This window comes from Haemaphysalis longicornis, unplaced genomic scaffold (genome assembly GCF_048455015.1).
Source record: "Haemaphysalis longicornis isolate Haplotype H1 unplaced genomic scaffold, Haemaphysalis longicornis Haplotype H1 scaffold_1, whole genome shotgun sequence".
Taxonomy (NCBI): domain Eukaryota; kingdom Metazoa; phylum Arthropoda; class Arachnida; order Ixodida; family Ixodidae; genus Haemaphysalis; species Haemaphysalis longicornis.
The window spans coordinates 434,780,764-434,800,352 of NW_027526203.1; the positions used below are offsets into that span (position 1 = coordinate 434,780,764).

Consider the following 19,589-nt stretch of genomic DNA (forward strand, 5'->3'; position numbering starts at 1 on the left):
GACCATTTGCTGCTAGAATGCACAGTCTTTGTGCTGCTAGAATGGGAGCAGTTGTCTGCTGTGTGACGTGCTGCACTGCATTGGCTTTGTCGTCATGCGTTTTTTGTTTGTTTGTCTTTGTGATAGCTTGGTCGTGTGTTTTCATTTTCAACGTCTTAGTTCTGACTGCAGTTGCTACCAACGACAATGTAACATCGCGTTGCTGAGTGCAGGTCCATACGAAGTGTGCTCTCTCACAATTTGTTAATGGCTGCCCCATAGACTTTGATTTGTGTTGTCTGGGCTTACGGCAACAAACAGTGTGATGAAGATGGTGAAAGAGAAACTATGCTTTTAATGTGCTTTTCCAGAAAAATGTCAGTTGATTGGAAAAATTGTGAGCTCGGGCTCCTCCACTTTCCTCGTCGTGCTTCTGTCTGCTTTCCTCCTCACACACTCTTTGCTACCACTGCCATTCCCCACTGCACTCTGCGTTAGCTCTTTCTCCTCCCCTGTGCCCCTAATTCGCTTTGTTACGCCGACAGGGCTCAATGCATGCACGGGCCCTTAAGAGCTGCTTAAAGAGCTGCTCTTTAGAGCCGCACACTCTAAAAAGAAGTCTGGGTTTTTCAGCTTACCCGCAGTTCGGTGAGAGTGGCAAGTGCTGCGCCAGGGAACTCTACGAGAAGGTTGTTGAGCAACGAGAGTGAGCTGAGCGTGTCGTTGATCCCAGCGAAGGCTGCTGCGTCAATCTTGACGATGCGGTTGCGCTCCAGGTTGAGGGCGGTAAGCGTGTGCATGCCGCCTAAGTCTTCTGGCGCGAGGCTCGCAATCTTGTTCTGTGCCAGGTCGAGGAATGCGAGAGAGGTGAGAGCTGAGGCTGCTCGCGGCACACGCTCCTGGCCAGTCCCTTTGAGGTTGAGGTTCTTGAGCGAGTCCTCAAGGCCGGCGAATGCGTCGTCCGCGATGCTCAGCTCGTTGTCGGCCAGCTTGAGCGTGTTGAGCGGCAGGCCGCTGAACGCATTGTCGGGCACATGGTGGATGGCGTTGCTGGACAGGTCTAGCTGGCGCAGCGATGCAAGGCGCCTCAGGGCTGCCACGGGCACCTCTTCCAGCAGGTTGTCTGGCAGGCTAAGGCTGGCCAGGCTGTTCTCCAGGCCCTGCAGGGCCCGCTCGGACACACGCCGCAGCTGGCAGCGTGCCAGGTGCAGTGACTGAATGTCCAGCTTGGCAAAGGCGCCGTCTGGCAGTGCCTCCACCGTGCTGTTGTTGATGTGCAGCAGGTCGATGGGCACGTTCTGGGCCGACGCGTGCAGCGCATTCATCAGTCTCGCAAAGTTCACTGGGCTGCACTGCACGGACAGCCGCTGTGTGCTGCTGTAGGCACAGATGCAGTCAGCGTGCAGATCAACCAAGTCCCGTGACCAGGGGCACTTTGCAAGAGCCCCGGGTGGGGCCGCTGTGAGCAGCGCCAGGGCAGCGCTTAGCAGCAGCCACATGGCCGCACGTCAGTGGCAGGATGCTCAGGTGCTGGACCTGCAGACAGAAATGGCACAACTTACACACGCTGTCCAGTGTCCAACCTGATGTCGCTGGGCATTGGGTAGCATACTCTGTATGCGTACATCTAAAATGAGGCCTTAGCAGTGTTCTTGTTAAATAGTGGCCATTAGGTGTTTATGCACAAGCAGGTGCATAATCCACTGACTCTATCTAGTGGTGCACCAACAGGGCAGGGAGGCGTGGGTAAGAGTCGTAGCCTTCCTCCCAAGCAAAACAGCCACTGTGATCAAGTGACGTAGGTCTCCTTCCAGTTCCACGGTATAATACTTTGACATCTTTGCAGCAGTGCTAAAAAAGACCAGTTGTGAGTCAGTGCTCGTCAGCTTCTTTTGTCCCCTTCTTTTTTAGCACTGTTGCAAGATTTCACCCTACCAACTCGCCCTTCTTCAGTATGGTATGGGTAAAACATACACAACACCCCCTCCCAGAAGTGCACAAATTCCATCGTTCGGCAGCAAAGGCCAGATACCATGGACAGTTACGTCGTGTGTTATGTCAGGCCTCATTTGCGCTAGTTGCACCTGCTTGGTTGAGGAACTTCAACTGTCCTTCAATAAGAGCCATACCGTGGGCAAATGGGAAGCCTGAGCGATGTTAGCGGGGGTTGTGGCACTACCTAGATGAACGTAAATGATTGCGACAGTGCACTGCGTTGAAACCGTCGCGCCCGGCGTTTCCGTCACTTTCACGACGGGCGTTCCGGGCGGTGTTTCGCCTGCGAGCCCGCTGGCTGACGTGTCGTTGACACGGCGGGCGCATGAAGGATGGGGCATGGTTGCCGCCATTTGCCACGCCTCGGGCCCCCGCTCTGCGGGCGTAATTGAAATTTCCACTCTGAGCGGTGGGGGACGTGTCTGACGGGTTGTCAGCAAGACGTGTGGCCTTGACCCCGGCGGCCGCAGAAGCAGGGGCGGGTTTCGCTGTTGAGCTCCCCGCGCATTCCCAGAGGACCGCTCTGCGCCAAGAAGGTGCTGACGGGTTCCGCTTGATCCGCATCGATAAAAAGAAAGCGGCAAGAGTGCCCGCGTTCTTCGTCAAGGTATCCTCCCCGTTTGGACAAGCCCGTGGTTTTCGTTGGGCGGAAAACGTGTCCTTGTTCCTCGCGTTGTGCCTCCAGCGGGCAGGCGGAGCCTTTGTGCGTGCGCACGCGTGTCTACACCGGAAAGGGCTGCCGAGCTCTCGAGCCACGAGCAGGCCCTCTCCTCGCTGGCCCCGCACCGTGCTCCCTGCCTCGCGGAGCCCAAGAATGCGCTTGTCATTGCCGCCCTCTTTGTGGCACGAGCTCATCGTCTCGCGGGTAGCGTGCGAGCCGCCGGGTGAAAAGCGTGCCCCGCCGCTGTTTCCTGTCGTCCCGCAGCTTTGTCGTCGGATCTGCGGACGCGCACTAACGATGCCTGCCGACGGCACCCGCTCGGTACGCCCACTCCTCCCGGGAAGCTGCTGCAGCGTACATTCGACTGCCGCTGCTTATTTTTGCAGGGGCAGGCTGGTGCCGTGCCAACAGCATGTAATCCGTCTTTGGAAGAATTTTGATACGAAGCGTGGCAGTCGGTGATGGCATGCGATGCGAATGCCGGTAGCTACAGGGAGCGTCGGCTCTCTCTTTTTTATCGCATTCTTTAGAGGCGCTGCCACTCTTGCTGCTTGTCACGTGGCCTTAGTTAAAATAGTCAGGCTGGATGTGCCCGTACGCACGTTCTTCTCAGGTCGGGATTCCCCCGCCCCTCCCCGCAGAAGCCAGTCGGATTACAAGAACTCTCCTCGCGCGGACACGTCGCGCGCACGAAAGGAAAAGCGAAGGGGCTCCTTGCGTAGTGCCGAGATGGGGCTGATTGATGGAACACGCCGATACCAGCCGGTTCTCGGGACTGCTTTTGTCCTCTGGTCCTGTTTCACCGTGGGTGGAAGCTGCTGTCTGTGCTGGCAGCATTGCCACTCCATCGGTCATGCGCTGCTGTTGTCGCCGGCTCGCATCGCACTGGCTCGGGCTGTAGATAGAAGGGAGCTTTTCCGTCGATCAGTTTCGGGCCGTAGCGCTGGTCGTATGCGGGTGATATATATGTATTATTTGCTCAGTGCTTTCATTTACTGCAAAGCCATGCTCTCATGAGCAGCTGCTCGAGTTATGCTGTATTTTCTGGCGAGCCAAGAGATAATTTCTGGAGGGACAAACTGAAACTCAGGCAAAGGTTACTAAAAAAAGTGCCGTTCCTGGCCCCGAACGAGTCCCTTCTCTGCAGTGCACGTGCGTGTGTACGTTTCGAAGAAGAGCGGTCCCCACGTCCGATAAATGGTCTTGTGCAGTTATGTGATCAATTCTACGTCGAAGGACGCTTACCGTATATATACCGCTCTTTCCAGCCCCTACAGGTGGCACTGCGGAAAACGGCAATGGCGGACGAGACGGTGATCAGGCCCCCATAGCAGCATGCGCGCCAGCATCAGTAGCGGCCTAAAAGCCCGTAGTGGTGCTTGAAACAGCTACTTTCTCAAAAAATAAACACAGGTATACGGTGCTGATTGCGAGACAACATTCGATTCGTTTCAGGGTGTCTGTAGCGGTGTAAAAAGCGCTGCTTACGAGGCAGTCCGCTGTACATGGATCAGGCCGCACGGGAGTGGTTTGAGAACAATTCCGGTTCATTGGACAAACAACCTGCGACACAATGTGCAACGCTAAGTTTTCGGACATTATTGCAGTGAGCGTCATCGCAGTGTGAGTTTTATTTTCAACGTGTTCATTTCTTCCCTGTGTGAATACAGAAGCCCATCCGTACCATGCAAGGGCAATATGTGCGTATTGCGGTGTTTTGCTTGGCTGTAGTAAAACCTAGTTATGACTTTGGGCAGTAAAACCGCGAAGACGAGGCTCTCATTACGTCATATGAAGGGTTATACAACGAACGTGTTAGCATTATATGAAATAAAATATTATAATCTCGCGTATTTACGCGTGTATGTAGCATACACTGGCGTGTGATATTGAATCGTACATGAAAATATAGGCAGTAGTTTACGGGTGCGCTTTTGGCTTCTGTTAATTAATTTAAGAGAAATCTCTTGGCTAAAATTACGTTATGTTGATTTGACGGCCGGTAAGATTATTAAGTGCGCCGATGCTTGTTGCCAAAACAAAAACGGGGGTTACCATACGCATTCAAGAGCTCGCATTTGAACAAGTTTTAATAATGTCATTCCTAAAGCATCTTTGCTTCAACATAATTATCCCAGTATAAATCAATAATCAATCAATCAATCAATCAATAAACGCATGACCGCATTTGCTTCTCGCCTTCGTGTGCAAAAAGTTTTTATTTGTTTATTTGAAAATAAAAGAAAGTGGATTGAACAGCCTCTGCTGCTTATTGTTTGAAAGCAGTGGAATTGAGCCACTTTAACAACAAATAAGTGAAAAACGATTGAAACATTATGCGGCAGTAATTGTAAATAGTATCCGAAAAAGACAATCACAAGGTTACACAAAAATCCTACAAAATCGGCGCCCTCACAGCAAAGAACTATTAAATGTGGCAGCCGTAATTCAGTAAATAATGATTTCAGCACCACGTACGCACGGGTGGGTCCGAAAGACCTGTTTTACTCTGCAGCAGACACCGATGAGGCCCAAAACTCTTTCATTTACCCGCAGCTTCTATAGCTTCAAGAAAGTTGAGATAATATGAAAGCTCGTTCAGCCCATATTTTCCGATTATTTATACGGAATTGTCGATTACTATACTTGCGATTACTATTTTCCTTTTGGATCTGCGAGGCCGCGCGGATGCCGCCGGTCGCCTCTGCCGGAGCGACCGGTCCGCCGATCACCGTCTCCCGGCTTCGGACAAATTCCGCGCGGCGTCACTAGCGTCGCTGGAAAGAGCGATATGTCAACTGCTGCAGAAGCCACTGATGAATTGGACGCGGGGCCTTGTTCCCGGGCGCTTGACCTCCGTATTATCTATCATTTGATCGCTGTGTTCCGCCTCTGTGTCCCATATCATTTAGCCGCAGTATGACGTGCACTGCGAAAGCACACACGCGCTCATACACGGTCGAAACGTTGGCACCGCCGGCGCTTGTTCAAAGTTAGTACTCAAGTACGGTCGAACACCATTTCATTCTTTGTGAACAGCCCTCCTCAAGTCGTGTCGCTTCGATTCCGAGCCGTGGATAGTAAGCTTCTAACGCAGGCGACCAAAAAAAAGTCGTCTTATGTACGGTATTGGAGCCCCCGTAAATGGTCGCAAATTGATGCGCAGCCTTCTACTGCAACGACTCATGCCCAGCTATAGCCTTGGCGCGTAAAACATTGATACTCTGTAGCCAACCGGCGCCGCTGCGGTCAACGTTTACGTGTACAGTATGGATACTTTCTATAAATGTTTGCTGCGGGTTCGCAAAAGGCTCGAAAGTACATTCATGACTGTGCCGGACGCCATACTGGGAGCGGTTGTCCCGGTCGCCTGTAACGGTCCATTGCACGTTCCCTTCAAGCAGCGTACTCAGCCGCACGTTTCTCCTGCGTGCTATTGAGCTTAGCAGACTTGTTGGGCGGGTTCAGTGATTAAAACAAACGCGCTTGCTAGGTGGTCGCTGCTCCGCTGCCTCGAAAACTCAGACACCGAATGCAGCTCCCGGCCATTCTCTGGATTAAAAAACGGAACAACAGTTCTGCGGGGCTTACTTGGTTTCATATCAACAAAAGACGCCATCTCGCTCCCTGAACGAGCGAATGGAAACCTTCCACTGATGAACGGCGGTTCCCACTTGAGCGCGTGTCACGGCGAAGTACGTAACGCGGGATGCATGCGTGTCGTGCTTATCGAGGACAGGCGGAGGTCGAAAGCGTGCCCCGTCAGTGCTTGTCCAGCAGCCAGAGCTGGCGGCATGCGGAACCGTGGCTGGCGGTGTTTCACCTCGCGGCCTAACCCTTGTGCCCTGCGGGGAAGCGTGCGCCTTTCAGCCAGCGGCCCCCGCTGACAGGCGAGCCTCGCGGGGCACTCGCCTTTGGCAACAACAGCACGCCGCTTTTCTGGGCTGCGGCTGCCCAAGAGCGGCCGGGTCGTGACCTTCAGGGGCCTTCTTTCTTTCGTGAAACGCCGGCACTTTTGCCGAGTGATTTCTATCTGGCGTGCGCAGTTATTTGTGGAACCGCGGAACCGCCCTTTTTTTTTTTGACACGAAGGTGTTTTATTCCCGGATACACGAAGGTTTCGCTGACGTCATATCCGTCACGGAAGTGACGCCAGTACAATAGAGAAAGCGGCCTGTATAGGGTGCACCGCTACACACAGGGTCTTCTTGCGGGGAAGCAATCTTTAGTACTAAAGAGTAAGTTATGCTTAGGGTGTTCGTTTTCGGGTGTTATATTTTAACACGAAAATGTTTTATGCCGCGATACCCCAAGATTTCACTGACGTCATATCCGTCACGGAAATGACGCCAGTACACCTTTGCCGAAGCGGCCCGCCAGCAGGACGTCGCTCGCCTAGCACACCAACAAGACACGCGCCGACCCGCAAATCATGCTCAGCTGCAGATTTCGCTGCACATTTCACTTTCGTGTTTTACCGATTCCTATAACAGAGTAATCAGCCACAGTATTTTTTTCAATGCTACTGTTTTCGCCTCGCGCACCGGCCGGTCTGCGCAGCGACCCGCAGATACCTGTCGAACGGCTGCTGGTGAATGGGCGGCCACCATTCGGCTGGGCTATGGTGTGCTTGATTTGTGGCCAAATGAACCGAACGGCTGAGTTACAAGCCAAGTCCGGTCACGTTCCAACACTTTCCTCAACAACGGGCGGCCTCGGGCAGCTCCTACACTTTCTTGCCATATGAGTACGGCGGCCGTTGGGGGGAGAGGGGTGACGTCTATGTGGTACCGTAACGAGGCGTTCTGACTGGCCAAGTTCTGCGCAACACTTTGGGTCGAGACATCTTTTGTAACGCAAAGCAAACGACGGGCAGGCTGGCGTCAATTTTGTGTCCGCAACTTGCGCGTTGTTTGTCTTGCGCTACCGTTCTCCTCTCGAGGCATATTATTACCAATTTTCTGAACTTTTAATCCTTCGCCTTTTAACTCGTACTTTACTTTCGCTCCCTTCCTAGTTTATCCTAGGATATGACTGTGATGTATAACAGACCTCCAGTAAAAAGGTGTCCGTTCGTACGGACGGTCGTATTTCTACTTTTTTTGTCATAGGCACACCTTTTTTTGCGAGGGTTTGGGTTTGTTTAATGTTCTGCGCTGCGAACGAGATGTATACATGCACTGCCTGTCAAGCATGCTGGAGCTAATTGGATGGTAGGTCTTATTTAGCTACAAACATAGATCCAGAAAGTTCGAGATTTAGGTTTACAGTACCCGAGATTGCAGTGTTATGTGATGCCCAAGACGTCTCTCTCTCTCTCTCTCTCTCTCTCTCTCTCTCTCTCTCTCTCTCTCTCTCTCTCTCTCTCTCTCTCTCTCTCTCTCTCTCTCTCTCTCTCTCTCTCTCTCTCTCTCTCTCTCTCGAGTTCTTCAGTGGCATCGTTTGACTTTTCCCCGACCAGTTGACATGAGTATCTCCTAATTGAGCTCTGCGACGACGTGAAAATTGATACGTCATTGAGCTCTGCGACGACTTGGAAATTTATACTTGACGGCACACAAAGCCTGAAACGATCATCTTCGCGTTAAATCTTCTGACGCTCCGTCCTATTCTGTCGTGGCCTCGAAGATTGGCGCCGCGGAACTCGGGTGCCCGGTTCCAAGGCGCGGGTATTTTAAGAAGTGGGATATTACTACGAGCCACCGACGTCCACTCAGTGGCGTTCTCAAGCGCAGACACGGAATCGAGCGGGCATCGGCGCAGCGAACTCCTTAGATTACCGTGTGTTTTACGCCGCAGTATGACGTGTGCTCCAGCTTTTTCCGTCATCCGTAAATTCTGCTGTTATGGTTGTTACGATAATTATACAAAAGCATGCTGCTTTTTTTTTCCCCGAGCGAATTGAGGGGCACTAGTATATTTCACGCGGAGTGTTGTGCTCATTGGTTTGTGAGGGGCATTGCTTCGTTTTCTTATTTATTTTGTCAGAATGTTCAGTCTTACTCCCAAACGCGTATCCATCTACCACTCCTCTGTTCGCCACGTGTTCATCACACCCTGTGTAGGGATGTCGGCATCAGTAGAGCATTAACGACTCCTTAGCACAAAGCCCGTTCCGAGTCCAAGGCGGAGACCCGAGCGCAGGGCCGCCGGTGCGGGCGGGGGGGTGCGAGGCCCCAACTGGTTTAGGAGCGGCCCGCTCTGGTGGCCTTGTGCACTCGACCGCAGGGAGGTCACCTGCGCGGGCGCCCCTTCTCCTCCGGGCGCCCATCGAGTGCCGCGCGCACCCGCCGCTCATCCCGGCTCGAGATGCTCTGCAGAGCGCCAAGGCGCTTGCTCTCCGTGTACAGCGAGCGATCCACACGTGGAGGGTTTTCCCTTCTGTTTGTCTCCCGCGAGAGCAAAGCACACTCGCCGGGCCTCAGGAGCGGATGGGCTGCAAAAGTTGAGGCGCACGTGAGGTCTCTCTTCCCTGCTTCGTCGTGGGCTGATTTTGAAAAAAAGGCTTTAAACACTGGTAATCTGCCTCCATACACAACATCTACGAAGAAATATTGATTTAATCACAGACATCCTTTGCGCACGATGCATGTTGCCGTGCACGTGTAGCTCAGCACTTCTGAATCCACCAGTTCGCCAAACTGGCAAGTTTTATTTTCCCTGCGAGTGTGTCCACGTGTTCGGCGGCATGGGTACGCGGGCGGAAATTCATGAGGGAGTGGGCGTGATTTTCGCCGCCGCCTCGAATCGATGAGAGCGTATGAGAAGCGCCCGTGACCTTATGCCCGAGAAACGCGCTTCCGGCAAAGCTTTCCCGCGATGGGCGCGTCTCGGCCTGACGGGTTTCCGCGAGCGACTCCGGGGGACTTCCCGAGCTTTCGCGCATCCTGATGACAAGATCCGAGTGCTCCGAGACGAGCATCTACACCGTGCCACGGCAAGTGACGCGGAGCGGAACGGACGTCCTGACTGGCTGGTGCGCCGGAATGGCTCGCACGACTGCTTGGGTGCGGTGACTACATCTGCGGCCCCTTTCGGTCTTGTCGCTGGGAACGCTCGGCTCGTGCGACTTGCGCTACGGTGACCGACTTAACCAGCACCTCCCTGGCTAGAGTGTTGCGTGGGCATTTGCAGAACATGTGACATATATACGAAATAGGCAGGTACTGGCTGTAGAACGAGACATGCTAAAAAAAAAAAAAAACACGCGAGAAAGGCTGCCAGGAATATAAACATTTGGCACTTCGCTTCGGCAGTGCCCTAACGAATAGCAGTCGTATATTGTATTTCACAGCAAAATTTGTGACCGAGCAAGTTCCACAAGAGCGTACTTTCTTCGACGTAGCATACCAAATAAAATTAGCTGGACAGAAAAACGGAGTAATTAAAACGCGATCAGTGAACACGCTGACAGCCCTAGCAGGATTAAAACGCGATCAGTGAACACGCTGACAGCCCTAGCAGGACCCGATTGTAAACCTTCCATGGTGTTACATTCGGGAAGGCATCCCCGAACCGGACTCCTTCCCCTCCGTCATGTGAGGTAGCGTGGTGAAAAGCGGCCAGCAAAGATTCCTGCTTTGGCGAAGGTGACAAGAAGCCGAAGGCAAACTTGACTGGATTACTGCATGGCGAGAGACGAGCCGAAGCAATACAGGAGCAATACCCCCCCCCGGGCGAGGTTACAGTGTAGGACTCGAGCAGAGTGACAGCATTGATTCGCTTCTCCAAAACGAATGCGGTTCTGCGCTCGGGGCCACACGTATTTATGTCCAAAGCGCTAACGGTCAAAACAATACTCCTAGTGATTTTGCACACGGCGCGAACATAGTACAGACACACACAACACTCTTTCAAAAGTTCGTGAGGGGCCGGCAGTTGCGGCGCTCGTCGAGTCTGAGGGAGGGGGAGAAGAGATCTCCGCTGCGGCGTCCGCGTCCTTCGGCAAGTCGCGGCACGTCGCGTCTGCGGCTGCTGAAGTTTGAATCACATCGACAGCGAGGCGCCTGCGATCCGGCCGTTCTGTGGCATGCCGTGATCTGCCCGAAGCAGGCTTGCACTCGTGGGACTCCGCAAAACTTTGCAGGACGCGCGAACATGGTAGCGTCGCGCACAATCGTAACAATGGTCAAACGATTAAGAAGGCAAAAAGCGTCTCCATGAAGCGGCTCAGACGGGAGCTCTTAATGGACCTAACGGAGACATTGCCGTGACAACAGCGGACATGCGAGGTGCCGAGGCATCAAGTACATTATCTTGTGCTTGTAGCTTCATTGATTACAATGCGGCCACTTCGCAACTTCCGCGTGCCTGTGCGACTAGACAGGTGCGTGGTCTTAATTGCGCGTATATGCAACCAACATTGCCCAAGTTTCTTAAATAGTGCGTGGTTTAGAGCGCCCCTGCGGCGTATTCTTTCCGTGGTTCCATTCGCTACCTGTTCAGCGCCAACAATGGAAGTCGACTACTACTTCGCCTACATGTCGATGGCGCAAGTCTGTAAGAGAGCAGGAATCAGCGCTGTTTCTTTGTAGGACAGTTACGCATTCAATATCCTGTGAGTGTGTACCATTATAATAGGGTACTTACCAGGCTGCACCTTTGCAATTTTCTACTGGGGTTGCATTTGAGTTTCGGAGAATAGAATTAGTACATGCACCGGGGCTCGCCGCGAGAGCAGCCCTTTGTTTGTACGACTGGTTCGCTACAAACGCTGTCAAACACTTTTTTGTTGTCGCGCATTTTGGAACCGTGCGGGTGTGCACATCCGGGTATGCTTCCAAACCACTGGGCGTGTCTGCTAATAGAACAGTGTTTTATGAGAAACGTGATCTCGGATAACCGCCATCCGTGTTTGCGTAGTTCGGCGTACTCAGCGTCCGGCTTCGCCCGAGGTTGACGAAAAGTTCGGTGAACGAAGTTCCCATCCGGTCCGGTTCGTGGGTACGGATCGTAGCGAACAGATGTCGGTGCACTACCGGAGCCCGGCCCCCCGCTGATCCGAAAGAGAGCGGTGACCGGGCGGACGCAGATGACCGCTGGACGGTCCCGACCGACAGCCTTTGGGCCCGTTATCTCGCTCTGTTCTTGGGAAATCGGCCGCTCGTCCGCCGGAACGCGTGTAATGAGACCCGGCTGCCGCCCGGCCCGTGCGCGAACAATGGCGGAAGTTGCTTAATTCGTTTGACCCACAGTGTCGATGCCCCGCGGCGGTGGCGAGGGCGTTCGGGGCCGCCGCCGGTGCAGCGGGAGGAGCGGCTGTATTTGGGCCTTTGGCCCACCGCCGCGTTTCTTTCTTTTCTCGGCACGCGCAGTGGAACATGACCGGCTTAGATTCACGCCCTACTGATTCCAGAAAACGCCGCCTCGAGTTTGACCCGATACGTTATACTTACATAGGCGAACGTAACGCTTACGTCTCGCCTTTGTCTTTCCTTTGTCTTTCCTCCCGAATGTTCCAAGAACGTTACGCGCTCGCAGCTAAAGCGGCCTCCAATTTTATCCTGCCGCTTAGTTCGCGAACAGTCTAGAACTCGGTAGAGCAAGCAGGGGTGCTTATATTCAAACCGCGACACACACGCACACACGCTAAAAGAACACAACGCTTGTGCACGCGGCGTTGCTTTGAACCGCCTAAACTGTGTCAACGTTTCTGATGCGTGCCACAACGCCTGCTTAGTCGCGTACGTGCAGGGATTCCTGCTGGTCGTTATCGCCCATTTCCGCTCGTAACTTACCGAGACGCGCGCATAGTATTGCCGTTTCAGATTAGCTTAATCGTGGCCGGCCGATTCCGAGCGGAGCGGCTTTTATGCTGCGGGTGCATCCCCCTAGCAGTTCAGTGGCGTTTGTCCCTCACGCGCCGCGCGCGTGCACGCACGTGCGTCGTGGGGCGGGCCGGCTTCGAGCTCTGTCAGACGTACCAGGCCCGGGCTGACCAGGCCAAGGCTGCCCACGGAAGCCCAGCCGCGCAGCCTCGCCGACGCCAGTATACGCAGCGGCGTGTCGGTGTTTCCTCCCCTCTGATGCGTGCGTAGGGCGTCGTGCGCATTACGGGGCTACTTATCAAAATGTTTGTGGTCGGCGTCCCGCACTGTGAAGCAGGATGGATTGTCGGATCCGCTCATCACGTCAGTGAGCTCCCCTCGTGAGCAACGGTTTTTGTCACTGCGGAGCGGAATGGAACACCACTGCTCCCGGCATCTGCAGGCGTTATTCCCTCCTCAATCCCTTCATTATTTTGCCATTTCCTAGCCGCAGAGGTCTGGCTCTATGCAAACATCTTTACGTGTGCACGCGCGTAGCACTTCGCGGTGTCGTCGTCGTGACGAGAATTGAATCACGCTCGTCATGAGTCGCAACGTGCAGCCTCGCGGGGCTCCTCTCTCGAGCTGCGATATCCTCTCGTCCAGCGGACCACACGCATCAGCAGGAAGGATGCGTGTCGTATGGTTAGTGAATCCAGGAGTCTTATATTTCCGCTAATTTTTCTGTTGTGTGTGTGAGCGATGTCACACCGCTTAGCCGTAATTTCCACAGCGCGGGCGTGTCTCCTCTACCTTTTGTCTCCTCTACCTCCTCTACCACTTGTGTAAGGTGGCGACGTATTCGTTGCGGCAGCGCCTCCCTATTGATCATGGTTGTTCGGCTGCTCGAAGAAAGAGGAAGTGATCGCATTGCGTAATCGGCGCACCCCACGTCTGGCGTAAGAGGAACTGCTGCCAACACGGTCCCCTTGTGTACACAGCCCCGGGAAATTCGCTCTCATCGACTTGGCTCGCGTTACGCTTTCGATTAGGGCCTGCTCGCGGTGCCTCGTATAATCGGCGCAAATAACAATCACCGCCTTCTGCAAACTGCAGTTTGCAGTGGTGGTTTGGTACGCTTGGCAGTCGGTGCCAGGCGTGACGCTGCCGAGGCGTACGTCGGGAAAATACTTTTTGGCGTCACCAGAGGTCAGCGCTCAGTCGTGAGAGTTTTTGAGCGAAAACCTTAACGCTTAAAGGAGTACCGACACCAATTTTCGGCGTTAATATTAATGCAGACTTCGCTTCCTCTGGTCAACAGAACACCCTGGCTGAAATATGAGCGGCCTGCGACGCGAAGAACATACTTTAATTGGATCTCATTTATCGCGCCGACGGAACAGCACGCAGAGCGGCACGCAGCAAATGGACATCAGCGTGACATCATCCCGTGGTAGGCAGAAGAAGTGACGCAGACACCGCTCGTCAAAAACTTGTGACGTCACTTCACACGCGCAGCCCCGCGCGAGGCGACTGGGCTGACTGGAGACTGCCGCGTTCACAAATGGGTGCACGTAACCAGAGCTACAGGCACAACCGCTGCCCAGAAAGGCACTGTTGGCAAAAATAAAGTTCCACTCACTGGAAAGAAAGCGATAATATAGCCGGGAATCGCAATAGAAGTGGCCATCAGGACTTTTATTGAAAGCGGTCATCGAATTTCCGCCGCAATGGTAGGGCTAGCACCTGCAGGCAGCTCAGCCATTCAAGCTCCAGCCAGCTCCGGCGGCGGCGCGGTCGAAACAACGCTTTCACCGGCCTCCGCAAGGTTTTGACGTCCGCACAAAGCGGTGAGGTCATGCCGGGATTCTGTCATATGCGCCTTTCGGGATTAAAGCGCGGGAAATTGAAAAGAACGATTTTCAGGCCATTCGGTGTAGTTAATTATCGCGCGCTGAAGTATTTAAAGTGCTGTGCCGGGTTGACCAGACCATTAAGCATCGATAAAATTTTCTTGTCAGTAGACTTTCGGCGTTGTGCATGGATGCTAGAGGGTGATGGAATTCGTACTTTTTATAAGTTTAAGGGTTTTGTTGTCCATGCGGTCGCATTCCAATAGCTTTGTATTTCCCTTGAGCCTGCCGACAACGCCTATCAAATGAATTATACTTCACAGCCCGAAGATGTCAGCGTAAACGTTACCTCGAAAGCTGAGAACTAGACACCGCTTGTTTCTTGAAATAAGAGCACGCAAGTTCCGCTACTAGGTTCTTTCCATGCAGCAGCAGCATGGCCAGCTCGGTTGGTTGAAATAGATGGTGTGGACCTTCAATTATCGCAGCAGGGAAAGACGGCGAGGCGAAAAGCGAAAACGGCCGTGTATTCGAGGCTTCGGCGCACACTAAAGATCCCCAGGTGGTCGACATTAATCCGGAGCCCTCCACTACGGCGCGCCTCATCGCCTGTGTCGTGTTAAGCCCCCCAATCAATCAATCAAAGACGGCGGACGCACAGGTCTGTCCTGACCCCTCTCGCGTTCACTGTCAGCCCATCGTGTTTCACCTGTTTGCACCATATCCTTTTCAAGTATAAGGGGGGTCCCACTACATTATATTGCTCTGGGACCCCTTTCTGTATTACCTATATACTACTGAGACAACAGTAAAGCCTTATTCTACATGTAGCGCCGTATGACGGATTGGCTCTGCGGAAAAGTGCAGGTACTGCCACAAGTCAACTTTGAGCACTGATCGATACCGCTTACCTTTCACGCGATATGCCTTGCCCGAGTGAGCCACCTTACTAGCGCACATTGGCAGGCATGTCACGTAAAAACCACCAAGACCGTGCCTGGACATCGGCTTTTACCAGCAGCTGTAAAGCTAGCTTCTCCGCAAATAGTCTATTTCACGACGACCTCGGTACAAGTGCTCTCGAAGCGGAAATGAGAGCGAAGCTTGCCTGTTTAGCTCGCTCGCCACACGCCAGCTTTGTGCTGTCACACGCGCAGGCTTTACTTTTAATGGAGGCGAAACACAGAGCATTCGTGTGTCACGTATCTGTGGGATCTCGGCGTTCGTTAGTAGTATTGTATAGATAATGTATACTCTGCGACCACGGTGCGCATGGAGCGCAGGTCGTACTCAGATTTTTGTAGGTTCGGAAGCCGAGGTGTAGCTTAAGGGCATTAAGCTCCAAGTCTGGAACTGGTGCGTTTTATGTCTCTTTATAGCTGCAACTCATGCGGCTGCCGACGCACGGTATTTCTCCAGAAATATTAATCGCTCACTCCTACTGGTTTTTCGATAGTCGTTCGTCACGCAAAGCTGGATGGCTAACGGCGATGGGCCACTCTTCGGAACTGACGCGCCTTCTCGGGAGATGAAGAGAATATTTACATTTGTTTGTGCATAGCATGCTGTTCTCTACAAACGCTTTCCGGGGGCTTGCTGCAGTGTACTCCTGCTGCGTGCACCGTGGTTCTTGCATAGTATAGAATGCAAGCGATTTGTTTCCGAGTATGCGGAAGCTACGCAGAGACAGGCACTAGCTTTTTCCCGCGCGAAGGTTTTATGCAGTCGCGCGTCTACCAAGGAATGAGGAATTTTCCCCAAGATTTCGTCACCCGAATACATTTATGCATTTCTTGTTTGTCTTCTTTTGCACATCTTTGGCGATGTGCAGAAAAGCCAACGTAGTAATGAAAGTTGTGCAGATAAGCCAAGCATATGCTTTGCTGCCGGGTCAACATTTTCTTTTTTGCGCGGCTGCACATGCAAACGAAAAAATGCACACGTATATTCCAACCCCCATCACCCCCGACACACACTCACGCACGCAAATCCGAGTGACCTCCCCGTGTGAGAACTATATGTACTTGTTGGTTTACTGTATCCTCGCTGCTATCGCCAGATTTCTATCACCTTGCTTACTGTTAGACCTTGAGCTGCAGTATAGAAATAGTCCGGTGTGGAATCGTGCCAGACAATCTCAATACAGAACTACGGCATAACGAACGTTTACACCGTACATTATCATAGTAAGTATATTTTGTGTTAATTACCCTTTAACGTTCTGCGTGAGTCACCGAAATAAATGCGATAAGATTCGTTTACGCTTCGCCAAATTCAACTGCGCAGGCAATTTGCGCTTTAACTAAGTAATTGTGCCGGCTACATACGCGACGCGACCAGTAGCGGGAGAGCGGTCAGGTCTACAGCGAACAAAACTCGCCGTTTGCAGGTGGCCTGGTTCGAACACCCTATCACGAATTCAGTGCGGGTTTTCCCCGACCGAACGCTTGCACTTGTCGGATCCAATCCGTGGTCACTGACACGGCCCTTGATTGGAATTTGAAGACTAAAGAAAATAGGTCACCGTCGGTACAATCGCAATTGCGGAGGTGCAATCACGCAACGGATCTGCGCACGCATTATGCTCGCCTATCTGGAGGGCCTTCCGGCGTGGTTGCCTTTCGCACAGTGCGTACTCCTCACCACTGCCGAGGGCCCGGAACTAGCCCGGCACCGGCGCAGGACGTCGTCGCTGCTTGATGGTCGCGACTGTCCCGCGCTGCTCTGGTTTGGCACGCGATGCCTGTCCTTTCTGTTGTGTCGTGAGCGGCTAATGGGTCGGGACGGCGGCGAAACCCTTCGCTCCTCCCGCGGGACATTTGGACAAGAGCTGCACGGTGTCCCGCGGGGCGGCCAGGAAACGCGGTCGCCGCCGCCTGGCAGCTAGCGGGGCGGCAGAACAAGGTGCACAATTACGCCATGGGCGCCCGTTCTTTCCGCTAGGAGCGGCCGCCGCCAGGTCAAGGCCTCCGCCGGCCTTCGCGCGCGCGCGCGCGTACGGGTCCGGAGCCCGGCCGGCCAGCCGGCCGGCTACATTCTTGGCCCGCGCTCGTGCTTCCGTTATAAATGTGTATCTGGCGCTGTTATAGCTCGGGCCACTCTCGATGGTGCTGTTTCTTTTCTTTCTCATTGCAATGACTGGTTCAGGGAATGTGGAAACAGACTTCGTCACCTTCGAAGTGGTGGTGTAGCTGGAAGCGCGAAATGCGATCCGCCTACAGGTGCTGTGCTGCGCCACGGCTAGCGTTTGTAGCCTTGAGGCTGGGCGTTGATGCCGTGTCACGAAAGAACCCCGTCGGCGCCGTCCGCATCGCCTCTGGGAACGAACGCGGACAGTGCCCCTCGTGGCGGCTGTTGGTGTTACGGTGCGTGCTGGCCGAGCGACGGGGCTCTTCCCGTGTCCCGGTGCGCGTAGGCTGATTGTCGGACGCTGTGCAGGCCCGCTCCTCCGATCCGGAAGTGGCCACTTGGACGGCGGAATCATTGGACAGAGCCAAGCGGAACGCCGCTCTTCTCCCCGCTCGCGCGCTCTCCGGTCCGCGGGCCGCCGCCGTCTGCTTGGAGCGGAGGAGGCCGCTCGAAGTGGTGCAGGTTGATACTGCATAGGGAGGGCTGAACGCGAGCGTCGTGGACGCGCTGCGGGCATTTTGCGTGCGGTCGAAATCAAGACGCACCTCTTTTCTCCCTTCGAACGCAAACCAGCTGTACTGCGGTCGGGATTTTCTTTTTTTTTCTTTTCGTATGCGCTGCAATTTTCAGAAAGACCGATATAGATTCAGTTAAGCATGTGTTGTTCTTACCATGTGGGCTCTGCAGGCTGTAAAATCATGATCTGCGCATTAGCGTTCCGCAGTAATTAAGATGCTAAGACGTTATAATTAACTTTTAAGGAATGACACGTTCCAGCAAATCCTGCATGGCTTAACAACAGGGACGGGTTGCCCCTGTGGGATCCCGCGAATCGTGGCTCCGTCAGCTAACGAGGCACCTCCGTGTCACACGATGCGGTCCAGAATCTAAACGTTTGTCGGTTCACTGCCAAGTCTCGCGAAGGGGCCAGCTTTTTTCGACAATGCTGAGACCGTCCTGATCCCTCTGCGTTAGCGTAATGAGCTGTGAATGGCGGGCACCCCATTCTCCAGATCCTCAGTGCGAAGCATTGGTTGCGGTAGAGTATTGCGTAACAGTTCCTGGAGGCAATCGCTTCAGAACAAGAGCGTGAGACAGTATCTCGTCCTTGTCTCCTGCGGAACGAGACGCTTGTATACGATTAGTCGTTCTTCCCGGACGGGCAGAGCCCAACGACTGAGATGGAGTCGTCGATGCGTGAAGAAGCAACGGCCCTCTCGTTCTTTGACGGCGCTTGGGTGTGTCGCGCTAGACGTCGTCTTGACGTGGCGGCGTTGGAAGACGACGCCGCTCCCCATCAGCGGCAGCTATGGGCGCGCGGTTCGCTTTCTTTGCTCGAGGGGCGGTCTGATTGCGTGAGGCCGATCGGTGCCAATAACAGGTGCCCCGACGTGATCGCGGTCGATAGCGCTGCGAGCAGGCGAAATGGGGGCTGTGGGCGTTCACTGCAAGATAGCACTTATTGTGGGGACAGATCGCTTACTGCGAGAACGTAGTGAATGAGTAGCGTGGTCCAAACGTCGTCCTGGGGCGGAATTGTCTGTGCTTTCTCCGTCTCAAAGGCGCCTAGTTTGTGCAGCTGTCGAAGAGGCCGCCATTTGCATCGTCGATTCCATCTCCTAGCCATGGAATAGTTGACACCAAACAGAGTGCGTGTTTGAAGGTGTATTTTTTTATACGTAGGGAAATAAATTCCAGCGACGGTAACAGAAAACTGCGGAATATGCTGCGCGATCCGTTATTCGACGGTCCAAAAGGCTGACCAGTTGGAGGTGCGCGGTGGTCTGTGTATCAGGTTACCTCGTAGCTCCTTCTAATGAAGAAAAAGCCCGCGTCAGGGCAGAAAGATCGCGACTTGAAACACTTAGACGAGTGAGTGGACACGTGCAACGGTGGCGCAGAGCACTCGGCAAGCGACGAGCGCACGGGGCAGTTGCCGGTTGTTTGCGCGCTCGTATACTGACCGTTACTTGCGAGTCATGGCACCTACGAGGCAATCACGAGCCAAAAGCTCTCGCGCCAGTAGTGAACCAAGGCAGCCAAGACCTTGGCCGGGCAGTGGAGGTGCGTTCCGGTTGCCTCGCGCAATTCAAACACAGGCGCATACTTTCTCTGGTATATGCCTTCTGGCTCGATAGCGTGGCAAAAGGGGCACATTTTTCCCTTCAAGGGTTGCCAGCCGCTGTCTATCACGCGCAATGTCTTCCTGTTTCGATTGCGCCTCGA

At 53.7% G+C, this 19,589-nt stretch overlaps 2 protein-coding genes across 4 annotated transcripts in view; one reads left to right on the forward strand and one right to left on the reverse strand.

The window, feature by feature from the left end:
- Rab3gap1 (RAB3 GTPase activating protein subunit 1) overlaps positions 1-19,589 on the forward strand; it is a 258,809-nt gene that overhangs the window by 47,695 nt on the left and 191,525 nt on the right. The gene's annotated exons all lie outside the window — the stretch shown is intronic.
- Positions 1-19,589, reverse strand: part of LOC144155773 (uncharacterized) — a 41,156-nt gene that overhangs the window by 4,420 nt on the left and 17,147 nt on the right. The window contains exon 2 of the mRNA XM_077687423.1: positions 618-1,515. Coding sequence (XP_077543549.1) covers positions 618-1,478 — 861 coding nt within the window. The 5' untranslated portion in view covers positions 1,479-1,515. The remainder of the gene's footprint in view (positions 1-617; positions 1,516-19,589) is intronic.